This window comes from Acipenser ruthenus, chromosome 15 (assembly GCF_902713425.1).
Source record: "Acipenser ruthenus chromosome 15, fAciRut3.2 maternal haplotype, whole genome shotgun sequence".
In the NCBI taxonomy this organism is placed as follows: domain Eukaryota; kingdom Metazoa; phylum Chordata; class Actinopteri; order Acipenseriformes; family Acipenseridae; genus Acipenser; species Acipenser ruthenus.
Window position 1 is genome coordinate 31,793,833 of NC_081203.1, and position 25,907 is coordinate 31,819,739.

A 25,907-nucleotide genomic window follows, 5' to 3' on the forward strand; every position below is an offset into this window, starting at 1 on the left:
TCACCATTTCTCATGTCGGCTGAAGTTATTGGTCTATGATAGCTGACAAATTGGCTTCTAAAAGGTCCCTAACCATAGAATTCCAGAATTCGGTGTAATGTATGCATTTTTTTTTTTTTTTTTTTTTTAAATATGCCAATTTCGCCTCCAATGGGTTTTATTTTTAAATGTATGCAGGTCTGATTTCTCTTCAGGAGCATGTGAAACAGTGATTCAATCAGAGTCCTGCCGAGATTGGTTGACAAACAGCAGAATTCATTTGATCTAATGCAGTACAGCAGAATGAGCAGTGCTGAGTGGGATTCCAGATTCTTATCAACTCCATTTGCGAAGCGCTGGAATCAGGTTTAAGCGCTGTTTTAGCTAAATGTTCCACATGACGTTTTTGTGAAAAAAGCAGAATTGTGAGGTTTGATACCATATTTCACAAAGAGCACAACCTTGGATCCAAATTTAATGTAATACCTGAAACATGTCTTGATATTGAAGAACTGATTAACACTAAATAGCTACATTTCATCCATAGAATACAGAAAACTAGATTCTAAATTCTAGAATGTTTTACAAGTTCTGGAATGTCTAATTCAGAATTCAAAAATGTTTTCAAGTAATTGATTCTTCTCTAGATTCTAGAACTCAGAAATGTTCACAATGAACTAGGTTGTGAATTTCAGAATGTCCACAACAAACTAGATTCTGTATTCTAGAATGTCCACAATCGCCTCGATTTCATTAAACTTGGTATGTAACTACAAAATCCTTCATAACAAATTCTAAATTGTCTGCCATGCACTAGATTCTGAAGAATGTTTTGATTCTAGGATGCCAACAAAGACTTTAATGAGACATTTTGGATTTCGACATTGTGTCAGGCTATTGACTAGAAGTTGTGTAATTCTTTTAGAATTTAGAAAGCTGTGATGTCAGCTATGCCCATTGCCCCTCTGCACTCAAATGCTGCTTTTACAGAGCTCTTATACTTGCCTTCAGATCGCAAGAGGAATGTTTGAGTCGGCCAGCTTTGCAGGACTCTACCCTGGACAACCAGAGGATTTGCAGTCCCAAGTTACAAGGAGGGGATTCTGTGGGAGTGAACAGTGCATGCTGCTGACAGCCGGGAAACACAGGAGTACTTGTGCCATCTAACAATGGAGGGGACTGTCCTTTTAAAAAATATGTTCAACTATTTGTGTTTTTTTTCCCCCCAGTACTGCAGAGTATTTCACTTGATGTTTGTATTTTTGAGGAATTTAGTTTTCTTCATGTACTGCAATTCCTTTTGAAGATTGTCTGCTTTCTAGGAAAAGGAGAAAGTGATATGCCAGAAAGACAAAGGTTACAAAGGTTAGGTCTCATGTGTCTGCCTTGTAGCTCAGACCAATTTAACAAAACAACAATATGGAAAAAACACAAACTGCAACTAAATCTAGTTGCAAACATCAGCCAAATTGTAGCAAATTAGTGTCCTTGTTCTTCAGTTCTGCTACGCAGTGGATATTTAATTCATTCGCGGGAACAGTTTTTTTTTTTTTTTTTAATACAGCAGTTTGTTGTTAGTCGTTCAAATGAAGCTGATGTGCTTAACTGATCATTCTTTTGTTCATTAAAAATGGTGGTTTTGTGTGACAGTCTTTTTTCTTGTTCATGTTTTACTGTGATGAGTGTGCAATGCTTTAGCAGAAGCAAGATGCGAGTGCCTCAAGAAGCGTGGGTATGAGAAATAGCACAACTCTGCAGCCTGCAATACAGAACTACAGTAGAGAACAGCCTGACTTGTATAGAGGAACGGACACGCGTGTATATGATGGGCATTTTGCCTAGAGGTTACAGACAAAAATGTAATATTTACCACGGATGAGTTTAAACTTTTACAGTTTTCTGATTGTTTTAGACTTGATGTGACACCTGACATGTTCACGGATTTATTACAAATATTTGTAGTGAGAAAAACAAACAGCTCCAGCTTTATTCTTCCCTCTTTGTAAAATGTTTTATTTTTTCACTTTCATACACTTGTGACCTAATGTTTCCAACCTAATTAGAGGAGAGCCTATAAAAGGAGATGGAGCCAGAGCCAGAGAGTGGAGTGCATTGCAATAAATCGCTTTGACAGTCCAAATGCTCAGCTGACATTCCTACACACGATACTCTGCGCCTCCTCCGCCGCCACACCGACGTTATATTATACCAGAAACTGAAGAAAAGCATCTGTGCCCCGGATACACTGAACTCGAAATCTGCTGGGTTCACAGACCCCGGTTAGCACTAGTCTTGGTTTTAAGATTAGTGACAGTCGGGGTGTGAAACCAGCCACTAAACTATTTGTACCTCAGTAATGAAAAGTGAGGGACTAGCCGCATGGGCACAGCCAGGCAAGATGCACTAGCCGCCGGCACAATACTGCTTCCCCGAAGAGCTTTGCTGGTGCAACTCAATATAGTCCTGATCGGAAGAACCCCCACATATCCCCCCCCCCCCCCCGCATTTATAATGAACAGCATTATAAATGAATACAGCTCCAGCGGAGTGAAATGACTGCCTGGTGGAACAGCCCCGTGTCTGCGGTTGCCCATAAAGACAAACCCCTTACTAGTGATGCTTGGTAACCGTGTAATTCTACAGAGACTTGAAGCAAGTCATCACAGAACACCCCGTGACAACACTGTCAGTGTCCCCTTTCGTGGCATTCATCTGCATATTAGACTAAGGAAAATGTTATTGTTTTTGATTGCTTTTCTTAAACTTGGTTGCTAGGTAACATTATTAAAAAAATACAAATAAAAATAAAATCTCTTCTTGCTATGTGTTACTGTTCCCTTAAGTGAACCACAACCCTTTGATGGTCAAATAAAAACGCTTCCCTCCCGAAGAATTCCAGACCTTGAATCCCACTTGCAATGGGCTGGAGGAATGCGGTCGTTTGCTGCTTCTGCAAACAACCTGGATAAATGCGTCTGCCAGATAAACTAATAATAATAATAATAATAATAATAATAATAATAATAATAATAACTTGTGATGTAGTAGACACTCGGGGGGGGGGGGGGGGGCAGTATCTGGAATTGAAATTTGGTTTAATATAGAAAGAATATATATTAAAAAGAAATAATTGTAGTCAGTTATATTTTATTCTTAAGAAGTCACCTCAATCACGTTCTGCTCTTGATATTGTTATCATTTAAAAATAGGTATGTGGATTGATGACGGAATATTTCAGCATTAAACCAAAACACACAATTGTAAGTAAACGCCACAAACAGCACTTTTGTTAAGAAGACACGAATTGTATTCAGGCTTTATTTAACTAGAGAGACCTGCCCAAAATTACATTAACGCACGACTCAAATATATGGACATTTAATCTCATCAGTATTACCAAAGCAGAGAAAATTCTCAGAATACTGACCAAAGAAAGAATCACGTATACACTAACTCCTGGAGTGACAATCAAGGTACATAGTTTAATCGGAAAACCTGTGTTCTTAAGTGCGTAGCTTTGTGTGTGTATGTTTTGTTAGCGCACATAACGGTAATCACTTCCACCTCCCCAAACCACGCAGGGTGTGGGTGTGTAAATGCGTCTGTTTCTAAGGGGGGTACAACTGGATAATGTATCCCGGGCCGCGGCTTGAACCCCGGATGTCAATCCGGTCCGTGGTCGAAGTTCCATTGCCATAAAAGGCAGGGACGGCCGCCCTTCGGTTTTCCCATTCCTGAGAGCTAGGCGCTGTGCTGTGTGAGCACACAACACTCCGGAGAAGAAGTGGGGAAAACAACAAAACGACAAAAAATAAAACTTTTACCAAAAAAGCCTTTCAAATTGGGACGATTTGTGCAAAATGAAAATAAAATAAAATTTAAAAAAACGTGCATGCATGTTAACCTTTCCTTCTCTTTACCTTTCAAAATAAAGGGATTTAAAAAAAGTGGGATCTGGGAAGCGGATAAAGCCTGGAGTGTTTCATAGGAAACTCGGGATTGGAGTAGTGAGTGACGTTATCTGCTGTGGCGAGAGGGAGGGAGAAAGCAAGCCAACAGGACTCCATTAAATAGAGCCAGGAGGAAACAGTTTGGTAGACTTTCTTTACTGGGACGTATTCTGTTTCTGAAAAGTCAGTTGAAGAAAAAAAAAAAAAATCGTGAAAAAACAAGAACTTTGGGGTTTTTTACAATTTGCCTTTTTGGGACTGTTGCATTTGTGAAGGTGAGTTGGTAACATGTAACTATAAATGATTTTCGCTTTCATTCTCTTAAGCAGCGACAAGCCTGTCTGCGGGGCTTGTGTGTCGAGTCTGTTTTTGTTTAGCTACGTGTTAACAAGCGAGAACACTGATATTTTGTATAACATGAATGTTTGTTTGTTTAATACCCTTTTACTATTTATCGTTGCCCACCCCGTGTCGGGTTCTGAATTCAGAACCGGTATCTTGTACAGTCTTTTAAAACACTAAACATTTAAAACTTATTTTAGGCTGCTAGTATTCCCTAAGATAGGGTAGTACCGTTAAGTAGAGCAGGTGAGTAACGAAATCGCCGCGGGGTAAAATGCTTGTAATGTATGTACATACTAAGTATGTTTAACCATGGGGCTTAAAATATGCTCCGTGTATAAACGAATGTGAACACTGTAACATGAAGGCTAGATTCGAATGTATTTATAATTAATTGTCGGTACTTTACAGTGGATCGGGTGGGTATTTTTCCACGAAATTTATATTTTCCATCATAGAAGTTTAATACAATCGCAGGTTACCTTTCTTTTGTAAAAGAAACAAAACAAACCTTTTTTTTCCTCTGCTGTAATAATGATGACGTGGGTATAAAGTATGAATGGCTGACCGTTCTGTAAAGCTGCAGTTCTCCCCTGAACTTTGCGGTGTTAAATGGTGGGTCTTTGGTTTGGGTGTGGACGTCGTGTCCCTCTCTAACGTCAAAGCCGCTTTTTCTTTGCCTTTATCGAATTACCCCGACATATGGGCAGTGAAGCTTGTCTTTTGTAATCTTCTGTGTTTTATGTTCTTGTAGCTGCGTTAACGGCGGTATTGTGCTTTACGTTTTGATAATGTTTAGGCTTTTGTTTTTATTTTTACGCTTGTATTCGCGTCATTAACCCGTGACTGTCTGACTGTGTAGGATGGCGCTGGACGGTATTCGGATGCCCGATGGCTGCTACGCAGACGGGACCTGGGAGTTGAGAATGCACGTGACAGACCTGCACCGGGACGTGTCTCTGAGGGTCACGGGTGAGGTGCACATTGGAGGTGTGATGCTCAAACTCGTCGAGAAGCTTGGTAAGTTTAGACAGACACATGAGGGTGTTAAAATTGGTGCCACCAGTAAAGCGTCTTACCTGTTTTTGGTTTTGTTTAAATCTGTTAATTATGGCAAATTGCCGTGTATCGACACTGCTAGATTGAATGATTTAATAGTCACTGTGCGCATTGTGCATGCACTTTATATAATGTAAGGTTCTAGTTTTTTGTCCCTTTGTACAGTTATTTAATTAGGCTCATTTGAGGCATATGCCATCATAACTTAAGTGAGTTTGTGCTTCAGTATGTTAAATCCTGCTGTACAAAGCTATAAACCCAGTGGATTTGACTGCTGGATTTTATTGAGATGTTATAACTAAAGAGAAAGAGGAGTATCAAGAGATGTACCTTTGGGGGGGGAAGCAAGCTATTAAAGCTTCCCATTTTGTTTGGTGTGGGTTGCCATTATTTTGCATAGTAAGCATTTCTTAATTGCCCCAGTACGCACAAGAGTGCGTTGTTGGCTTCATGGTTGTCGTAGAGGTTTTTGTGGTTGGGTATGCTTTGGTGGTATTGTCTATGGAAGATGCATCGGGTATTTAACTTGGAAGAGTTCTCCTGGAAATCTGTGGGAGGCAGTGATTGGAGGTTTTGGTTGGAGAAAGACCGAAAAGACCTTCCTCTTCTAGGGTTGAGCGGGTCGTGTTCAGTGTAAGGGGGTTTCCTGTAGTAAACGCTAGTGAAATAGCCATCTATTCAAAACTTCAGGATGTTTAAGACTGCCGCAGTTCAGCTTTTATTTCAGTCATGTTGCGGTTTCACTGACCAAGGTGAGGACTGGAAGTACAGGAAGTACAGTATGACCCCCCCCTTGCCATTCTCTTCTGCTCTTTCTATTGATTGCTCGATGGTAAAATGCATTTTTTCATTGAGAGCGATGGCATGCATCCTTTATGGGGGACAGTCCTTCAGTTCTGTTCTCTCCCCACCCACCCCCCCAACTCTGCAATTTCACAAACTGACAATGTTAACCATTAACTTGAACAGCATGTTCCCAAACAATAAGCTGAAACCGTACACAACAGAACCCACACGCTCTGTCCTCGCATAAATCAAACTGTAAATGTACAGCACACTGCATTCCTGCAATGCATTGTTTCTGGGTTAAATTATAGGCAACGCTTTATTTGAATTCCTCACGTATGTGGTTTTGTAGATACTATGGATCATGTAGTAAAAGGAATGTTGAATTTAATGCTTCTTTTTTTAATTACACAGGTCTTGTTTATTGACAGAGCGTTTATCATGCAGCTACAGTGTAATCCACTACCCGTGCATTCTATAGTTTGGTTTGACCCCCTGAGGCTAGGTTTAGAATCCATAATGACATTAGTGGTCTCAACTTAACCTTCAGTTGAAACTGCACACACACAAAACACTTGTCAATTTGGCATTGGGCACCTTCGCATAGTTAAGAAGCTAAGAGCGTCTTGATTTCACATGCTCTTGCCTTTGGAATATGTTGGTTATGTAACATTATCGTATGATGCCGTTCTGGACTTTGCCTAGATACCCCATGTCTTATTGAACTGCTGCTTTTAAAAATGTAGCGATTACACAATACAACAATGTTTACATACATTGTGTGTGTGTGTGTGTGTGTGTGTGTGTGTGTGTGTGTGTGTGTGTGTGTGTGTGTGTGTGTGTGTGTGTGTGTGTGTGGGGCCCTGCCCACTCTTCTCATTCCTGGTCTCGCAGGCAGCTGTGGTGGTAAGCGCTTATAGATGCTGTGTTGAAATGGTGGCAATGGTATTGCTACTGCTTTTTCATGAAGACGGCTTGTCCTGTACTTAATGGTGGTAGTATTCCCCAGGCTGTAAGGGCCAGTGTCTGGACCTGTTGACATCAGGACAGGTGTATGCTAGAGCAAGTATTTGTGCAGACTTCTTACACTGCACGGTTTGTTTATGTTGTCTGCTGAAGGCGAGAGTCTTGCAGCCATATGAATTGTCTCAACTGAAGGACTTTGGGCCATTGCCCTGCACAGCAAATAAAGTAAACCGTGGGTAGCTGTCTCCAGCTGCTCTTGCTCAGGTATGGAATGGGCCATTTGCCATTGAGGTTAAAGAGTCATCTTTTATAGTTTCTAATCAAACATCTTGTTCTGATTGTTAATAATGGAAATAAACCGCACAAAGGCAACTGTCGCACAAACACCTGGCCACATTGTTGGATCAGATTGTGTGTTTTTAGTTTATTTTTTTATATTCTATTCCCCTTCTCCTCCCAAGCCTGACACTCTGAGCAGTGGAAAACTGACTTGTGTGCAGAAGCACTAATGTGTTTAATGGATTGCTTTGTGAAATGCCAGGAAAGCACTTTGTTATTGATTACCTTGTTTCCTGTTCATTTCTCTCTACTGTATTTAACAAGATTGAAAAGTCAATTCTGTTATTTGTATATTTATAACATATTCAATAATCTAGTTCAATGTTCTAGATTTTTGCATGTTTATATATTTAGAACATTGCTGAAAACTCTTTTCTACAGTATATTAAGTAACACAATTTGTGTTATTTCCTAATTGCTTATGCTTCAAAAGTATAGAAAATGCCTGCTATTCCCCACAAACTTTGCTTTTGTGACCAGGACAGTGATATTTCGAAATTTACCTATTTCCAATGAGAAAACGGGCGAATTTGTGTCTTTTCGTTCACATAGTCAGAAAAAAACATATGAATCCAAATTAACATGTATGTATACTAAAGTAATACTAAAATGACTACAAAAGATTTCGAAGTGAGTAGTTTTTCGAGATTTACGATTATACTGTAAATCACTTTCACGAATCAGCCCCCATATGTAGTCTCCCATCATGTTCTCGTTATACTGTCCTTGGTAGCGGCGTTCAAAGTCCAGTATATCCTGGTGGAAGCGCTCGCCTTACTCCTCAGAGTACGCTCCCATGTTCTGTTGTGCAGTAGTTCTTCACCAGTCTCAACCAGCTCCACATAGTTTTCGGCCTTGTGATTGCCCAGGAAGCCCCGAACCACTGCGACAAAGCTGTTCCAAGCCGCTTTCTCCTTACTAGTGAGCTTCTTGGGGAATTCATTGCACTCCAGGATCTTCTTTATCTGTGGTCCAACGAAGACACCGGCTTTGACCTTTGCCTCGGACAGCTTAGGGAAGAAGTTCTAGAACTCGGTCCGCTGTGGCCAGTCCCGCCTGTGGTAGTGCGCCTTGGTGTCCCTGCTGTCCCAAAGGCAAAGATAGCAGGGAAACTTGGTAAAACTGCCTTGGAGACCCATCAGGAATGCCACCATTTTGAAGTCTCCTATGACCTTGATGCCATCTCAGAAAAATGCAGATATGTATCCACTTAGGCAGCTGGAACTAAACTGAACTGGTGGGCTTAATGCCCCTGTATTCATACTACTATTTATATTACTGGACATTTCAAAATATCACTGTCCTGGTCACAAAAGCAAAGTTTGTGGGGAATAATAGCCATTTTCTATACTTTTGAGGCATAAGCAATTAGGAAATAACACTTACTACCCAGGAACCAAAAAAAAAAAAATTGTTACACGGTGTAATTCATGTTAGGAGTAGTGCTGTCCTTTTACATATTGAAGGCAGTGGGTTGAGAAGCTCACTGGTCTGAGCTCTGGGCTGTGTGGGATATAGATAGATACTGTAGTGATGGAAAGGTGTTGGTTTACTGCTGAAAATGTGTCTGCAGTGAGAAGGGTTAAACTGGCTTAGCTTCCCAGAAGCTTGCAGCTAAAGAGATCATTAGGATTCCAATATGGTAACAGAAGATTAGAAAATAGAACTGAGCACATTTTGTTCAGAGACTTGAAATGTATTGGCAATCTCCCGTGATGTAGAAGTGTGGTCTAATGGCACGCATCAGTCTGCAGACTCGCATTCACAAGCCCTGTATGGGGTAAAAAAACAATTCAGTACTGCCATGTTAGGTGAAATCCTGTTCTGAAACGACCATTGCCTGTTAGTCGGTTCATTACTGTCTTGTAGAGCTAACGAGAAAGGTGTGTGTGTGTGTGTGTGTGGAGAGCAGGGTCAGTGATGTGACGAATGGCTCACTGATGGAATTCCATACAAGTCTTCTCTGGAGCAGGAAATGACTTCTCTGGCTTGGCATTTTTACTCCCAGCTGCTGTCAAATGTGCACCAGTAAATGAGCTGGCTTTAGTCTCTTTAACCCTTTCTGTTTCCAAACAGCTTTTCCCTTTCTATTAGACGCTGGCAGGAATGTTGCAGGTTTGAACCCTACTGCGACCCCAGTATGGGGTTCACATGTTACCAGCTCTGGCTGTGATCATGTGAAGTCTTGAAATAAATCTGAACTTGTTTTCCTTGACAAAGGAGACAGTCCTCTGCTATGTCTAAAGACTAAGGTAAACTACAAGAAACTAAATTGAGTGGACAAGCCATTCTGGTAGTGCCTTTCTAAAGAAGGCAGCACTGGCTGAACGCATGTCTTAGTTTCTTCTAGTTTTACCACAGAAATAGAGCGTTTTGATTAATGCAAGTGTCCAAAGACTGCAGATTTGATTCCTGCACAGCATAAACACATGATCAGTGTTTGGTGGTAATGCCTACTTGTGATGGATGGGTAAATATTAGAGATGCAACAATTATCAATCATTGAGCACCATGGCTCTTGGTTTGCAAGCCTCAATGACACTTTCATTAATCGACTGCTTGACCTGGTGCCCTACAGAAATTGGATGTCGTCTTGCATTTCTAGTATACATTTGTTTTATATAGTATGCACGTGCATGTTAGTTGTTTTTTGTTGCTTTTTTTGCTTTTAAATACAATGGTCTTAAACGCGTAGCTTATTGATTTTTATTACTATTCGATTAATATACTGGGTGCCGAGTGCACTGTGTGGAAGGGAGTGTGCTGTGAGGAAGATGGCATCGTACTACACTGTGTGGAAGGGAGTGTGCTGTGAGGAAGATGGCTCGGACCTGACAATTGAACAGGGAATGTTTGGAAGGAAACGGCAGCCATTTGGCGCAGGATGTGAAGCTTCCTGCTGCTGCGGCCTGGGAAGGCTGGGATTCATTGCGGGGGTGTGGTGGAGCTCGCTGCTGCTGAGAGAATGGCTTTACAAGAGTCCGACTTCCCTCCTGATTTATAGACGGTCTGGATTGCTGTCTCCTCCTCTTCCTAAGTGATTTCCCTGGTGCTCTTAAGGGCTGCTGCCGATTTATGTGAAGGTTTCAAGCATACAGACAGCGATGAATCATGGAAACCAACACAGCATTTTTTTTTTTTTTTTTTTATTTTGAATACAATAATATTTTTATTTTATTTGCTTTGTTTTTCCAATCAAATAGACTTTTCATTCTGCTCTGTTGGTTGTGTAACCACACAGGAAGTAGTTTGGTTAAATAGTGACCTTGCCTAGTTTTGTGGCTTCCTGTTGTGATTTTATATATATTTAACCCCCCTGCCTAGAATTATTTGTAAGTTCTATATTATGTAGGTTAACAAGTCCTATTTCTTTTAAATTCGAATACTTTTTTTTTGCTGTACCTTTTGCAACACAAAGTAAAAAATGGTTATTGCAACAATGTTTATTTTTCATGAAGCTAAGCAATGAAAATGAGTAGTATTAACACAGGGTGTCCCTTCTGAGACTGGCACAATACTGCGGAATGCCTTTGAAATGGACTTTGAGAGTCCCTGTCTTCCTTTTGTACAGTAGGTCGTTAACCGTGAACTGGGGTGACGTTACAGCGATTTGAAAGGCACCAGGGTAGAAGTAAATGAAATATCAGAATGTGTGTGGTCACATGTTTGCTTTGGCGTTTCGCCTCAGATCGCCTACTCCAGAAAATGGATCTGTGAAGGGAAAACTGAACCTGCTTCTGGGCAATCCTTCGTTCAGAGTTTCTGGGAAAGAGAAAAATCTCTGCTCTTGTGATGTTGTGAGCGTTTATGAAATTGTAAATTGTTGTATTTTCATTTGAACCCTTGTGTACATTACAGTATAGACCATCTGCTCTTGGCAATACATCCTTCATAATACAATCTTCCTGTACTAGTCAAATGTTTGCTTGTTGCTTCTGTAACCCCAATTTAAATGTGTATTACTGTTTGAATAGATAATCAGTATCATTACAATCCCCCTTTTTTATATATAAAAACATGCCAAATGTTTTTTTTTTCTGTGTTTCTGTGTGCATTACTTTACTATTCCAACACATGTGATGTGAGATGAGTAACCAGTAAAAATACCCTCTACCCCCCCCCCCCCCCCCCCCTGCACTGTTAGAATCAGGAATGTGTAATTCGCGCCTCTCGGTATGTTCCAGGGCTCAGTTCCCAAGTTCCTAAAGCGGCTTCACTTTGCTCTGGACAGGAGCTCAAGTGCTGCTTGTTACTGAGCAGTCTGTATTTAAACTGCAGAGAGCCGACGAGATTGACTGCTGCTGTGTGAGTGTAGTGAGAGGGACTGGGGGGGGTCAGTCAGCACTGGGGGGGTGAGACAGTGGAAAGATCACAAAGTGCCTTGCAAGTGCCTGCTCATTTTTGTACCACTTTTTATTATTATTTTTTTAAATCCTTGATTTGTAGGAGAGCTGCAGTTGCCCAGTTTTACAGTAGAACTCATTCTGTGGCTGAGCCGTGCTGACTTTTTATTGAACTTCCAGTGTGACCAATTATTTTAGGAATTAAGCTTCCTTCCTTTCTCTCACATTGGCTGTAGGTGTGGAACGGTTCATAGTGTGTCTCTGAATCATGATCTTTTCTTTGCATGATGTTTTGTAACATAATGAAGGTACCGTATGCAATTTGTATCGTGTGTAAGACCAAAAGAGCAGCATAGCTCATTGTATTTCACCAGTGTTTTATAGCTGGTATGAATCCATCCCCTGTATCATGATAAATATTGTATCGTGACGGTGATGCGTCGTTACACCAGATTGCCGACCATGCTGCTGTGAAAGGATGAACTGAGCCTGTGAACTCCGAGCTCTCAGAACTCTGCCCATCAGTGCATTCTTTCTGCTTAAGACAATACTTACAAGCCCTTTAAATGAAATGTGTGTTTTTTTTTTCCTTCTTAATGGAAAATTGTGCTAATGATTTGGAGTGAATGGCTTTGAGAATGGCACCTGTTGACTATTATTCAGACTTGAGACGCCGTTGCTGGGAGAAGGTATAAAAAGTCTGCCTATAGAAGTTTCTTTAAAAATAAAAACCCTGTGAGGCACACCTCCTTGCTGAGCTGTGCATTGCTCGGATAGTTGCAGTGTGGTTCACTTGGTTGGTGTGTTTATCTGATCTCGTTTTCCTGTTGGAAGATGTTTCTTTTAACTGCGTGTGCTAGACGTGAAGGTCAGGCATGTGACTGTTACAGCACCTAACGGGACACTGGACTCATTTATTCGCTTTTGTTTCCCTGATCCTCCCTATGTATCGTATGTATTTTTCCCTGTACAGCACCTGCTTTGTGTGCTAGAGGTATGATCTCTACCCCTTTTAATTTTATTTTTACGTTTTATTCAATTAGATTTTCCCATTGAATTCTGATGAAGTAATTATCATAGCGCAGGGATGGAAATAAGGCTCCCATTGAATAGCAGTTTAATCCAATCCAGCATTCACTAGGAGTTTAATAAGACACACCTGAGCTTGTTTCCCCATACACAGTGGTTAATCAAGCGCGTATCAAAACCTGGAATGGGTGAAACTGCCGTGCAATGGGAGTCTGGCTGTATTTCCATCCCTGTAGTGATACACTCTGCTGTTTGTCTTCACTGCCAGGTGTCTGTCTGTGATAACTCTGTCCCTCTTGATGGATTTCTGTTAGGTTTGCAGTTTTGATACAAGTAAGGATTAACACACGCGGGAGAAGGGTCATCAGTAAGTATGACATCACTTGGGTGTTCAGGCAACTCTCCTGTTGATCAGGTAGAAATGAGAGGGTTTAGACATGCTGACGAAGCCCAGTCTAGAACTGTCCACACCCAGTCCAGCAGCATGCTTCTGCTCGGTGTCCTGTGAGGGAGTTTTTATAAACAGTGTTTTGCTTCAGTGTAAACATTAGCAGCCATGCAGTAAAAAGAGGGTTGCTACTGCAAACTATTTAACTAGCAATCGGTGAGGGCTGAGAGAGAGAAGTGCCTTTTATTTTTTTTATATGGACTTTCACAGACAGTGGTGCAGACTTTACTTTGGAGCACTGTAGATGGCATGCAGGGTAGTAGGAGTAGCCAGCCTGATTGGTGCAGCTGTATATGCATGCAGGGATGCACACAGTTGCATGAAGAAACACGGTCATCAATATAAATACTCCTATAAGCCATGGCATAGACATTCACAAATGAGTGGCCCAGACAAGGACGCATGTTTCCATTTCGTATCAGAGCTCCTCCAAGGACTCTAGCTCTGCATTTTATTGCACCCAATTACTTTGTGCCTGATTTAGATTCAGTATTACGTCAGCCCTGCAGCCTGTATTTGTAGCCGTGGCTGCTGTGTGGAGATTGAATTACCTGCCCTTATTGAAATGATTGATGGGTGACTGCCGGGCCAGGACTCAAAATGACAAGCAAAACTGCAGCCAGAGCACCAGTTTAAAAGGAACAAAATAGTCATTCTGTCTGAAGTGGAGAATGAAACACTGCCAGACTGCAGACAAGGACTGGCCCTGTTTCTATCCCATTTACCCCCCTTTTGCCTTTGTCTGCAAAGCCCTGTTTTTTCATCCAACCTGTTTTGGATATTTTCCCGTTTCGAGTGGTAAAAAGCCTTCCGCCTCTGGGACGTGTTTCCAAGCGCACTTTGCAGCCATCCTGGGTGTTTTTTGTTAGTGGTAACAATATCTGCAGAATGACGGAATTGGATTTGTTTGAACTGCATTAAGTAATTACTCTTGGTATAATTGAAATAATGGCTTGCTGTACCGGTGGTCTTTTTGTTTACATGACATGTAAAAGCGAAGGACAGTGAAAAGGCAACTAGACACTCTGGTTCTGGCACCGGAAACCAAGTATCTCAGCAACCACATCAAAAACAATCCTGAAACCTAAGTGGGAGAACAGGGGACATCCGGGTCCCCTGGAGTGCATTTATCTCAATTTTTGTTTGAGAAAAGTTTAAGATGTTAAACTGTGATACTCTGGGGGATTCATTCCCCTCTAGAGGGATGAATATTCCCAGCTAATATGGATATAGTGGAGACGTCTGTGTACTATATATACACTTTGATACGCTTTGATTTTTACACAACTCTTGAATTTTGCTCTTGCCTGTGATCTGTTGGGCTATTGAAGGTTGTTGTGTATCTTGGGAACTACTTGTCCAAATTTGTTGAAGCTTTGTGTGAACGTTTGTTTGCTCTGTTTTAATTTTGTTGTGGCTTGTATCATGCTTTGAATAACAGTTAACTGCCTGAAGACACGCCTCTTGTAATAGTGTTTGGGGGTTTGTCGACCTTATTGAACTAAAGGTGACTAAGCAAAACGGTGTTCCAGTTATTCCTGGAAATATTGCAGTGTCAATGGCAGTGAAGTGTATCTGGCAGCCTCTGCCATTTCCTGTTTGCTATGAAAACCTACTAATGAGCAGCCGTCCTTCAACACAGAGGGGGCCGCATCTCTCGCTGGATTCAAACGAGGATTGATCCCTGGACCAGCGTAACAAGCTGTGGAAACTCGAACCATGACGCGCTGACTTTTAATTAACAATGACAAATTCACAGAGGGCTGTGTTTTAGGTTGCTTGGTTTTCATGAAACTGTATAGAGGACAAGTACTGTCATTAAAACTGCTCCCCACCCCTTAATTTAGAAGAGCTAACAAATTCTGGAATATTTGAGTCTGTGTTTGAATCACAGTAACTGGAATATTAGTTTCGAGCTCGCTGGTGTTTTACTAGGCTGTAACCAGACACTGGTAGCAGTCAGCTCTCTGGGCACATGCCTGTGGCCTGACATCATTGCAGAGGAAACTCGGACATGGTGCAAATCTCAAGCCAACACACACGTCAATGAGAGCATGACATTGTTAAGGTCTCCTTGCTATTTCTTTTTAAATAAGCTAACAAATTCTGTAAATACAAACCCCTGTCTTTTTTTTTTATTTATTTATTTATTTATTTATTTATTAATTTTTTTACATAAAATATGTTCTTGCCAGAAATGAACAGTCTATTTGACCAGTTTCACTCCATCTTGACTGGATGCGCAAAGCAATTAATTACCTTGCGTTCGAGAAGGTGGAACGTCTTCCCAAGGGCACCACTGGGCAAGAAGAGAATTGGTTTGAGGAATGACTGTTTCTGCTTTAAACTGGCATTCTGGATTCAAACTAGTCTAGTACTAGTAAGGGCAGCAGTGTGGAGTAGTGGTTAGGGCTCTGGACTCTTGACCGGAGGGTTGTGGGTTCAATCCCCAGTGGAGGACACTGCTGTTGTACCCTTGAGCAAGGTACTTTACCTAGATTGCTCCAGTAAAAACCCAACTGTATAAATGGGTAATTGTATGTAAAAATAATGTGATATCTGTATAATGTGAAATAATGTATAATGTGATATCTTGTAACAATTGTAAGTCGCCCTGGATAAGGGCGTCTGCTAAGAAATAAATAATAACAATAATAGTCTGCTGAGGTGAAAGATGTTCCACTGCAGTAGTCTGACATTTATTCAAAGTAGTTTGCCGACAGTTCATATAATCTCCTCTCTCTCTCTCTCTCTCTCTCTCTCTTCTTTCTAGATGTGAAGAGGGACTGGTCAGACCACGCTCTGTGGTGGGAGAAGAAGAAGACATGGCTGCTCAAGACTCACTGGACCCTGGATAAGTACGGGATCCAGGCAGACGCTCGGCTGCTCTTCACCCCTCAGCACAAGCTGCTGCGGCTCCAGCTGCCAAACATGAAGCACATGAAGGTCAAGGTGAACTTCTCCGATCGCGTCTTCAAGGCTGTCTCAGACATCAGCAAGACCTTCAGTAAGTGCTTGTTTTATCCATCGCTGAGAAACGCTCAAGCCAAGGTTGGGGTCAATTCCTTTTTTTAAAATAAATTTCCAATTCCCATTTCCTTTTTAATCGATTCCAAGTCATTAAAAGGAATTCCAACCCTGGCTCAAGCTGTAAAGGTGAAACTGAGTCAGGCTGACAAATGTTTAGGCTGGAGCCTTCACCACTGTCTCCTCAAATATTGCTGATTTGTATATTTTGTGAAAAATTTCCAAGTTAACTTGAATCCTGTGTTGGCTGACCTTGTGCAGTTTTGTTCAGGTTCATTTTTTTCCACTGCATTTTTGCATAACTTCAGCAGTACGTTTAATTTTATCAGATGTGAGAAGTATTAAACAGTGATCTTTAAAAATGGTGCTTGCGTTTAAAAAATAAATAATATGGATGCAAAGTAGGAATACTGTATATCCTCAAATTAACGCCAAGCAATACCAGTAAGGACACAATATACAGCTGCTTTTGGCAATTTTATTTATTTTAAATTTAGTCGCCAATGGTTGTTACCCCGGTTTTCTCCTCAATTTGGAATGCCCAATTGTTATTTGTATCCCGGTTCACCGCTGCAACCCCCTGGCGACTCGGGAAACGAAGGATGGAACTCGCGTCCTCAAATGTGTTCCTGCTGTGCCAGAGGACAACACAGATCTGATGGCTCCACTGCAGAACCACAGGCACCCTATCTGCCACAGGGGTCGCTGGTGCACAGTGAACCGTGGATTCCCTTGCCGACCTAAGCCCTCCCTACCCAGATGGAGCTCGGCCAATTGTGCGCTTCCCCCTAGGAACCCCCGGGCACGGTTGGCAGTGACATAGCCTGGATTTGAACCTGCGATCTCCAGGCTAGAGGGCGCATCCTGCTCTCCACACGGAACGCCTTTACTGGATGCGCCACTTGGGAGCCCCTGCTTTCGGCAATTTTAAAATAAAGGCTGTGCTGTTAATTTTAAGATATACTGTAATGATCTTCTAGGTAGACCTTTGTCCTTAACATAACATATGCCATTTTAGCTGCACTGGTAGTCTTCTTGACTCTGTTCAGGTTTTTCTTATGAAATGGTTATTTGTGCCCCCTGCTGAGAATACTATTAGCAGCTGTGCATGTTTTGTTGTTTTTCTTTTGCAAACAGCAGACCTCTTCAAAGAGCAGATTGATGCCTCTGTAATTTCAATTCTTTGTGTTCACTGCTCAGTGAGCTGGAAGCAAGGTGCTGGTCATATTTCATCCCTTTTGTTGTTGCGGCAGGATCAGTGACTGCCACCAGTGCAGCCTCATCTTGTAAACTCTATAGCTTGTGTTTTAGACCTCCTGAGGCATGAATCTATGAAACTCAGACTTTTTTTTTTGTTTTCTTGTCCACTGCACGGAATGTGCATGGTTGATATTTCAAGTTCTGTTGAACCACTCTTTCCATTGTACCAATTGGTAGCAATTCCACCCCTCTCAAATGTCTACGTATGTATTCTGCCAAGCAGATTAATCACAGGTACAAATATAGAAATGTACAATATAATTTATTCCCCCCCCACCCCCCCCCCCACCAAAACACACTGGGTCATTAAAAGTGGATGAAAATACGCGAATAATGTTTGCTCAATGTAAAACACGACATTGACAGAATAATTAAGCTTGGAAAGGTGTGCAATTGAACTGTAATTATTTAATTATATGGTGCAATTACGCAGGTGTGCCAAGGTTCAACTGAAACAATGACACTAATTGCCATTAATTACAAATGACACAATTACCATGTTAACTGAGGTTTGTTTTGAAACATCACACATGCTGGATAAGCTCTGAGCTTTCTGTCATTCTGGAGGCTGGATATTTCCATGATTTCATCATGTATACAAGGATCTCTTGTTGGTGGCAGCAGCAATGCACATGTAAATTAGTAGAGAGTACTCGGACAACCCTCTTCACAGCCAGTAGTGGAGGTGCGCTCTGTGTCGGTCTGATCGGAGCCTGGCGCTGTCTGTGTCGGTCTGATCGGTGCCTGGCGCTGTCTGTGTCGCTCTGAGCGGAGCCTGGCGCTGTCTGTGTCGCTCTGAGCGGAGCCTGGCGCTGTCTGTGTCGCTCTGAGCGGAGCCTGGCGCTGTCCGTGTCGCTCTGAGCGGAGCCTGGCGCTGTCTGTGTCGCTCTGAGCGGAGCCTGGCGCTGTCTGTGTCGCTCTGAGCGGAGCCTGGCGCTGTCTGTGTCGCTCTGAGCGGAGCCTGGCGCTGTCTGTGTCGCTCTGAGCGGAGCCTGGCGCTGTCCGTGTCGCTCTGAGCGGAGCCTGGCGCTGTCTGTGTCGCTCTGAGCGGAGCCTGGCGCTGTCTGTGTCGCTCTGAGCGGAGCCTGGCGCTGTCTGTGTCGCTCTGAGCGGAGCCTGGCGCTGTCTGTGTCGCTCTGAGCGGAGCCTGGCGCTGTCTGTGTCGCTCTGAGCGGAGCCTGGCGCTGTCTGTGTCGCTCTGAGCGGAGCCTGGCGCTGTCTGTGTCGCTCTGAGCGGAGCCTGGCGCTGTCTGTGTCGCTCTGAGCGGAGCCTGGCGCTGTCTGTGTCGCTCTGAGCGGAGCCTGGCGCTGTCTGTGTCGCTCTGAGCGGAGCCTGGCGCTGTCTGTGTCGCTCTGAGCGGAGCCTGGCGCTGTCTGTGTCGCTCTGATCGGAGCCTGGCGCTCTGTGTGGGTCTGAGCGGAGCCTGGCGCTCTCTGTGTGGGTCTGAGCGGAGCCTGGTGCAGTGGTGAGCACTGCTTTTGTAGTACGATAAGGAAACAAGAACTGAACTAGCTTGTGCAGCAGTTACCTCCTTTGGTGGTGTGGGTAACTTCCTACTTGCATATAAAGTGCAGAGATGACAGATCTTCAGGTATTTTTCAGGAGCCCTTTCTATAACCCATTTCATTTCATGACAGTAAGAGGGTGTTTCAAGTATGAGCCCGTTTTGGGTCCAGTGCTGTTCTGGCAGCTTGGCTTTAGACTGGAAGCTGTGGGCTGTCTGCTCACAGCGTTCACTTTGTTACAGGCAGTACAGAATCTTGGCTTGGAGAGAAGTGACCTTTTGTTAAGACTGCCAGTCTGCATATCGTGTCCTTACTGGTACTGCTTGGCTCAGGAGGCTGCTGAATAGGGAGACGTGTAAAGGTGAAGACATGGCCTGCTTCTCATCCTCTTGAAAGCAGAACCACATACTGAATAGGGTGGCCGATCTCTGAACAGTCAGTTTATTTAATAAGTTTATAAACACACCAGAAAAGCAGCCTGACACAGCTTTTAAGAAGTACAAAATAAATGAATTTCTGATGGACTCATTTAATAGGCAGAAATCCCCTGGTGCAGACCCCCCCTTCCTCTGCCTTGCCAGTAATGAGTTTATTAAAGGCATGCAGGCCCCCCTCCCCACCTCCTAGGAAGTTGAAGGCATGCGTTGGCTATGATGCTCTTGGCCTGCTCTCATTGCTGTATAAGGCCAGGCTGTCGCTCAGCTCTTTATACTACAATGAAGAGAGGGGAAAGCTACCATCTGTTAGTCCTTAATACTCCTGGAATGTGTTTGCTTTAGTTACACAAACTAAACACTCTGTCCTGACTAGGCCATGAAGCTAGCTCTGACACACACACGTCCTCTTCCAACATTTTATCTTTTTAAAGTACTTTTACAGGAACGGTTAAATGTTTTTTTTTAAAGGGCTTATAGCACCCTCAAAAGAGGAGACATTTCTTGTCAAGTTGCCTATTCAGTAAAATATCAATTCTACGATTTAAAAAAAAAAAAAGATAAAAAAAGCAAGCTTGGCTTGCAAGTGTGCCTTTTTAGTGTAGTACTTTTTTATTGAGCATGTCAAACCTGTGCCCCCGGGATTGCTGCTGAGACCAACCACAGCTGAGTCACTCTGCCAATGCAATTGAAACACACTCCAGACAAGCACATCATCAAGGAGTCCTGTGCCTGCCTGGTGGCAGAGACTGCGAGCAGCACCCTGTTCAGGATGTGGGCGGTTGGGAGGGCAGCCTGAGAACAGGGATTCTTCAAGCTGCAAGCCCAGCTGTTTCTGATTGTTCTCTTGCAGAGACTTCACTGCAGTGGAGGGAAGATTTCAGCTAAGCCCATGACCAGAAAACAACTTTGATGTAGAAGTAATACATATTTAAAATGTTTCCCCGCCGGGTGTGAGGAGTCAACATTGTAACTATTCACGAAGACGTTACTACGGTTCGTATTTACGTAGTGTCCTTGTGCTGAACCCCAACTTGTTTTTTCCTAGATATCAGGCACCCTGAGGAGCTGTCTCTACTGCGCAAACCCCAGGACCCCAAAAAGAAGAAGAAAAAGCTGGAGGAGGCAGAGGAGGATGCTCTGGAGTTAGAGGGGCCGCTCATCACCCCTGGATCAGGTAGATCACGTGTCTTTCACAGTGCAGCTCTTTGCCTGTCCTGTATTGTGTCCCTCGCATCTTTTTAGCTCTGCCTGTGTTGCTTCTCTGTTTGCTGTGCTTGTAACCGAACCTCCTTGCTTACAGCAAAACAATGCAGATTAATACACTGGGGAAATTCCCTGGCATAGATTTAGCGGTAGTACACTTGACACTTAAGCAGCATGTAAAATGTAGTTATGTAGTCCACCCTCCCTACTTCACATGCATTCATTTATTACACACTTGGCATTCGATTTTTGGTCTAGCCCAGGGTATTGATGATTTATTGCAGAGACTGGCTTCATCTCTTGATGCATTTCTCATTTTAAGTCAATTGCAACTAATGCTTCTAATTTGATAGCTTTTAGAGACAGCAATAACCCAACTGGCGACAGGGGCGGTAACCTAATACGAGTTGCATTCTGTGTACTCTAATTTTAAAAAGTCAAAGAAAGGTTGCTACTCTGGCTCTGTGGTGGCTTGATTTACAAAACAGGCAGCCAGTGTCAAAGGTCGGGTGGGGGGGGGGGGTGGAGCTCGGGGCGCTGGCCTCTGGCCAGTTGTGTGGGGTTAAAACTCCTAAACTTTCCAGATGTGTGGGGTTCAGGGAATGTGCATCTCAACAACACTGCAGTCTGGCGTGAGGATTACTCCAGATTTAGTGACTCCACTGCATTTCCTGTGTTTTTATAGTGTGTCTCTACAGTGGCCTCTTTCTTATCCAGAGCCTCTGACCCAAAGCTCTGGAAATTCCCAGATTCACTTCCTCTTCTGTACATAAGACAGTACTGATGTGAACCCATTGGTCATCATGGGCAACATCCTATGAGGCTGATTCTAGATGTTCGCCAGTAAATCACGCAGCCCCACCCAGTTAATTTTGGTGCACATGAAAATCTGAATCTGTTTGCTTAGACATTTCATACCTGATAGAAATGGAAACAAATAATGTGATACGTGACTGATGGAATAGCCTGTAGTTTATCAGCAGGCAAGGTGGGAGGTGAATTGCTGTCACAGCCCTGGATTTCAGCTGTGCTATTGTTGGCTCCACCACCTTCACCGCATATTTCTAAAGCATTAGTATGTTGATTTTTAAATGCATGCGACCTGCTCTTAAAAGCTTGCTAATGGTTTTGTGTACGCAGACCTTGGAGCTGACAGGCTGTTCATCTCACTGCCACACTGCGGCCATGGAAACATGAGCTCTCTGCTGTAAAGCTGCTGCATAAGGTCCATTTGCTCGCTGGCCTCTGGGAAAGCTAAAGCAGACGCTTGTGTTGGTTTGCAGCAGGAGGATAGTTTAAATATCTGTTTTGTGTATTCAGAATTTAACAAATGGGGAAACTTAGATTTTTAAAAGATTGAAGGGATGCATTCCCAATTATAACAGATTTATATATTTTTTTCCACTTCTTTCCTGTTGAAATTACAAGACATATATCCAAAGAAATGTCCAACTCCTCACTGAACCTGCGATAAATAACAGTTTAGGGAAAGTAAAGCAATTGAAATGAATCCCACAAGAATAAAATCTGGATCACTTTCCCATGGTGTACAGAAGTTGACCTGTAGTTTACCTCTCGTGTGGCTTGCACACACAGTACACTGGGCTGCACGGTCCTCTCTGTTGTAAATGTTACTCTGTCTGTGTCTGTCTCCTTTTTTTTTCTCTCTCCCCCTCTCTCTATCTCTCTCTGAATTTCTTAATCTGTTTCCTCTTTTCCTTTCCTTGCTTTCTCTTCTCACTCCTCCAGACTCCGATGTTATTTTCATCGGCCCAGTCAAAGGTAAGCTTTTGCTCTTGTCTCTCCTTTCCTGCATAGTGGTTCTTGATTTGGAGGGGCTTGTTTGAAACCTTTAGCACTTTAACAACTGGGATAAAATGCAGTTAATACTGCCAGTTTGAAAGGTGTGTGTGTGACCCCTGAACCAAAGTAAATACTGCACATCTGCCCTTCGTTGGGAATCACTGTGCACATTAACGACATTGAAACTTGAACTGTGTGTTAATGGTGCATGAACCAGACTGCTAGTGATCAGAGTTGGGGTCAATTCCTGTTCAATTCAAATTCAGTTTTAAAAGCAGTGCCCATTCCAGCACATCATTGATCAAAATTGCAATTGGCAGTATTCTGTTAATGAGCTTCTCAGGTGAAGTCACTGTTTAGTAAATTGAAATTGAATACAAATGAAAGCAGTAGTGGAGTAATCACAGCAGTTGTCTCTAAAATCTACATTCCAATTCTTTCGAAGGAATTGATTTTAAAAAGGAATTGGAATTGAAAAACAGGAATTGACCCAACCCTGCTAGTGATCAGTTGATCGGGGTTTCGGGAGAGAAATGGTGAAGCTGCCTAATTTCTCAAACTTGATCAACACGTACGCAAGATGGTCATGGGGATCTTCTAAGTTTGTGGGAAGGTTATTTCTAACAAACTTCATGCTGTTCTGCATTTATTGATGTCTTGCATGCGTGTTTCCATGCACTTGCTGACTGTGCAGCACTAAGTGCTTATAACTTGGGAGCTGCTGTACTGAGGCACTCTGATTTGATTGCTAGTCAAACAACCAAAAGTACTTTTCAGCATAGCAACAAATTAGTGACTATTAGACGTGCGTGATCTGAATTAGTGTGTAGTGTGATATCCAACTTTGCCTTTGCTGTATGTTTGTTTATTTCTATTTGTCCATCTCAAATTTATTCTGAAAGCATGCTGTTAAATACAGGGAGGGGGTGGGTGTTTCCAAATAATGTTGTGGCTGGCTGGATTTTGTTGACTTGATGTATCTCACAATGTAAAATCTTTGACAGTTGGTCAGGCTAGTTCCTGAGTGTCCGTTTTGACGTGACACAGATCTTGTCTGTGGTGCTGGCATCTAGGTCTGCTCAAACTATTCCTTGTTTTGAATTGTTCTGTACAAAAGCAGATCCGTGTGAAAGCGGCTCCAGCCCCTTTCCCAGCTCCCTGAGCCTTGGATTGGGTTGTGAAGACTGGCTCTTAAATCTCATGCTGTTTGACTCGTGCTGGCTCACTGCGTCCATCGTATGCCATTCAAACTGAAACCTCCAGGCTGCCATTGAGAGTGGTGTGGGTCGTGTATTTAGTTTTGCTTGTGTTTGCATGTATATGGTGCCTACATATGTTTGTGAACCTCTCTAATAGAAAGTTAAGACTGCCTCCCCTCCTACCTTGCCCAGAGGCTTAATGTGATTTCCCTCCCTTACACTCTCAGGCAGTATATACTCGAGTCCTGGCCTCTACAGTAAGACTATGACCCCCACCTACGACTCTCGCGACGGCAGTCCGCTGTCCCCCACCTCGGCCTGGTTTGGGGACAGCCCTCTGTCGGAGGGAAATCCCAGCATCCTCGCTGTCAGCCAACCAATCGCCTCGCCTGATATCCTGTCCAAGCTCTACAAGCCTCAGAGTCTGCTGGACAAGGCAAAGATCAACCAAGGGTGAGTGGAGCTCCATTCGCTGTGGAGAGCCGCAGGGGTGAGACATGCGTGACCTGTGTCAGATGTAATTCCTGTAATACCACTCACAATCCTGCCTCTTGCACAGGTGGTTTGACTCCTCCCGATCTCTGATGGAACAAGATGTGAAAGAGAACGAGGTGCTGCTGCTGAGATTCAAATACCACAGTTTCTTCGACCTTAACCCAAAGGTATTGTCTAAAATTGCCCTTCGTGCTGCCTGTGTGTGCAGTACATGCAATTTAAATGAAGTAGCTGTTTGTGCTTGTGTGACAAGCTAGGACATGTTTCAGGCTAAAGTCTCTCCATTAGTATAATGAGTTAAGCTCATATGTTTTATAGGGATATTTTCACACCTCACCTCCTGTGAATGAAATGTGAAAGCTACCCAATGTGATTCTACTGTTTACAGTACATGAATGGTTGTGGTCATGGACGACAAAGTGACTCATTCTAAAATGAGTAAATAGTAAAATAAAGGTTTAATAGTAATGGAAATACTGGAGAGGTTAAAGGAAAAATAAATCCCTTTCAAAACAGCAGTTGGTCAGGAACTGTGCAATCCACTGTAGTTACTGGTTTTTGGATATATTTGTATTGGCTGGAGAACTAAAACTGCTGCATTTGGTTTGAAGGAGTGGTTGTGCCGGCTGCAGTAGTACTGTGAGTGCTCTTTCCAGGATGGAAGCTCTGTGCAGTGAAGGCTGGTTATTTATGTGGGTAATCCTCTTGCCTCTGCAGTACGACGCTATCCGTGTGAACCAGCTGTATGAACAGGCGAAGTGGGCCATCCTGCTGGAGGAGATAGAGTGCACTGAGGAGGAGATGATGATGTTTGCAGCTCTGCAGGTGAGCCAGGGAGGGGTGCAGTGTGGACGGATTGTTCCTCCCTAGTGTGGAATGTTCTGCTTGGTTTTGGTGCCATTTGTCTGTGCTTGCCGCAGTTTTTTTTTGCTTCTTCCAGTACATCCACTTAAATGCAATTGAAGAGAACATTTGGTGTTCACCTGTAAATGCCAGCATGGCTAAATGTAACAATTACTTGCTGATGTGAGTCTATGAAGCAGTGTGTACCTTACCACCATGGGTAGACAGCGAGCATTGAACTTGAGTGCTGTCTGTCTGCATTTTCCTGCCATTCATGGTCACACAACTAATGCATGAGCTAGCCTGTACTGCAGATCTCTACCTCTCAATCTCATGGAGGATTGTTGCTGTGCCAGTGGGGAGGCGGAGGGTTGAATCTGTTGCTGGCTCAGAGTTGAGTTGGTTCTGACGTGTCCATCTCTGTCCTGTAGTACCACATCAACAAGCTGTCCATCATGTCCTCGGTCAACCACATGAACAACAGTGACAAGGAGGTGGACGAGGTGGACGCAGCACTGTCTGACCTGGAGATCACACTGGAGGGGGGCAAGACTTCCAGCATACTGGTACACACCTTTACTGCTACTGGGAATGTATTGCTGTAGAACAGCTGGAACCCCACAGTACCTGCAGCAATTAGACACTTAATTCATTCTAATAGGTTTTTTTTCAAGCGTGATTCAGGTACTGCTTCTGAGATTCACGCAGTGCGCAGTAGATGGTGTTGAATGTGATTTGCACAGAACACAGAGGTTTTTATATTGGGTATGAGAATTCTCTATTTGCAGTTTTATGTTGGGTATAAGAATTCTCTACTTGCAGGCGTTGGTCTTGCTGTGTCACTAGGGACTGGGAGTTAATCACAGGGCAGGTCTAGCACAGGGTTTGGTTCA

The 25,907-nt window shown here is 43.0% G+C and overlaps 1 protein-coding gene across 4 annotated transcripts in view; it reads left to right on the forward strand.

Annotated features, from left to right (window-relative positions):
* The first annotated feature begins 3,687 nt into the window (after positions 1 to 3,687).
* Positions 3,688 to 25,907, forward strand: part of LOC117422206 (fermitin family homolog 2) — a 29,794-nt gene continuing 7,574 nt past the window's right edge. For 2 of the 4 annotated variants that reach the window (XM_058987920.1, XM_034036926.3), the window contains exons 1-9: positions 3,688 to 4,204; positions 5,134 to 5,291; positions 16,015 to 16,248; positions 20,517 to 20,645; positions 22,424 to 22,456; positions 23,904 to 24,129; positions 24,236 to 24,338; positions 24,889 to 24,996; positions 25,446 to 25,580. In XM_058987920.1, coding sequence (XP_058843903.1) covers positions 5,135 to 5,291; positions 16,015 to 16,248; positions 20,517 to 20,645; positions 22,424 to 22,456; positions 23,904 to 24,129; positions 24,236 to 24,338; positions 24,889 to 24,996; positions 25,446 to 25,580 — 1,125 coding nt within the window. In that variant the 5' untranslated portion in view covers positions 3,688 to 4,204; position 5,134. The remainder of the gene's footprint in view (positions 4,205 to 5,133; positions 5,292 to 16,014; positions 16,249 to 20,516; positions 20,646 to 22,423; positions 22,457 to 23,903; positions 24,130 to 24,235; positions 24,339 to 24,888; positions 24,997 to 25,445; positions 25,581 to 25,907) is intronic. The other 2 variants (XM_058987921.1, XM_034036928.3) reach the window with 1 other exon arrangement.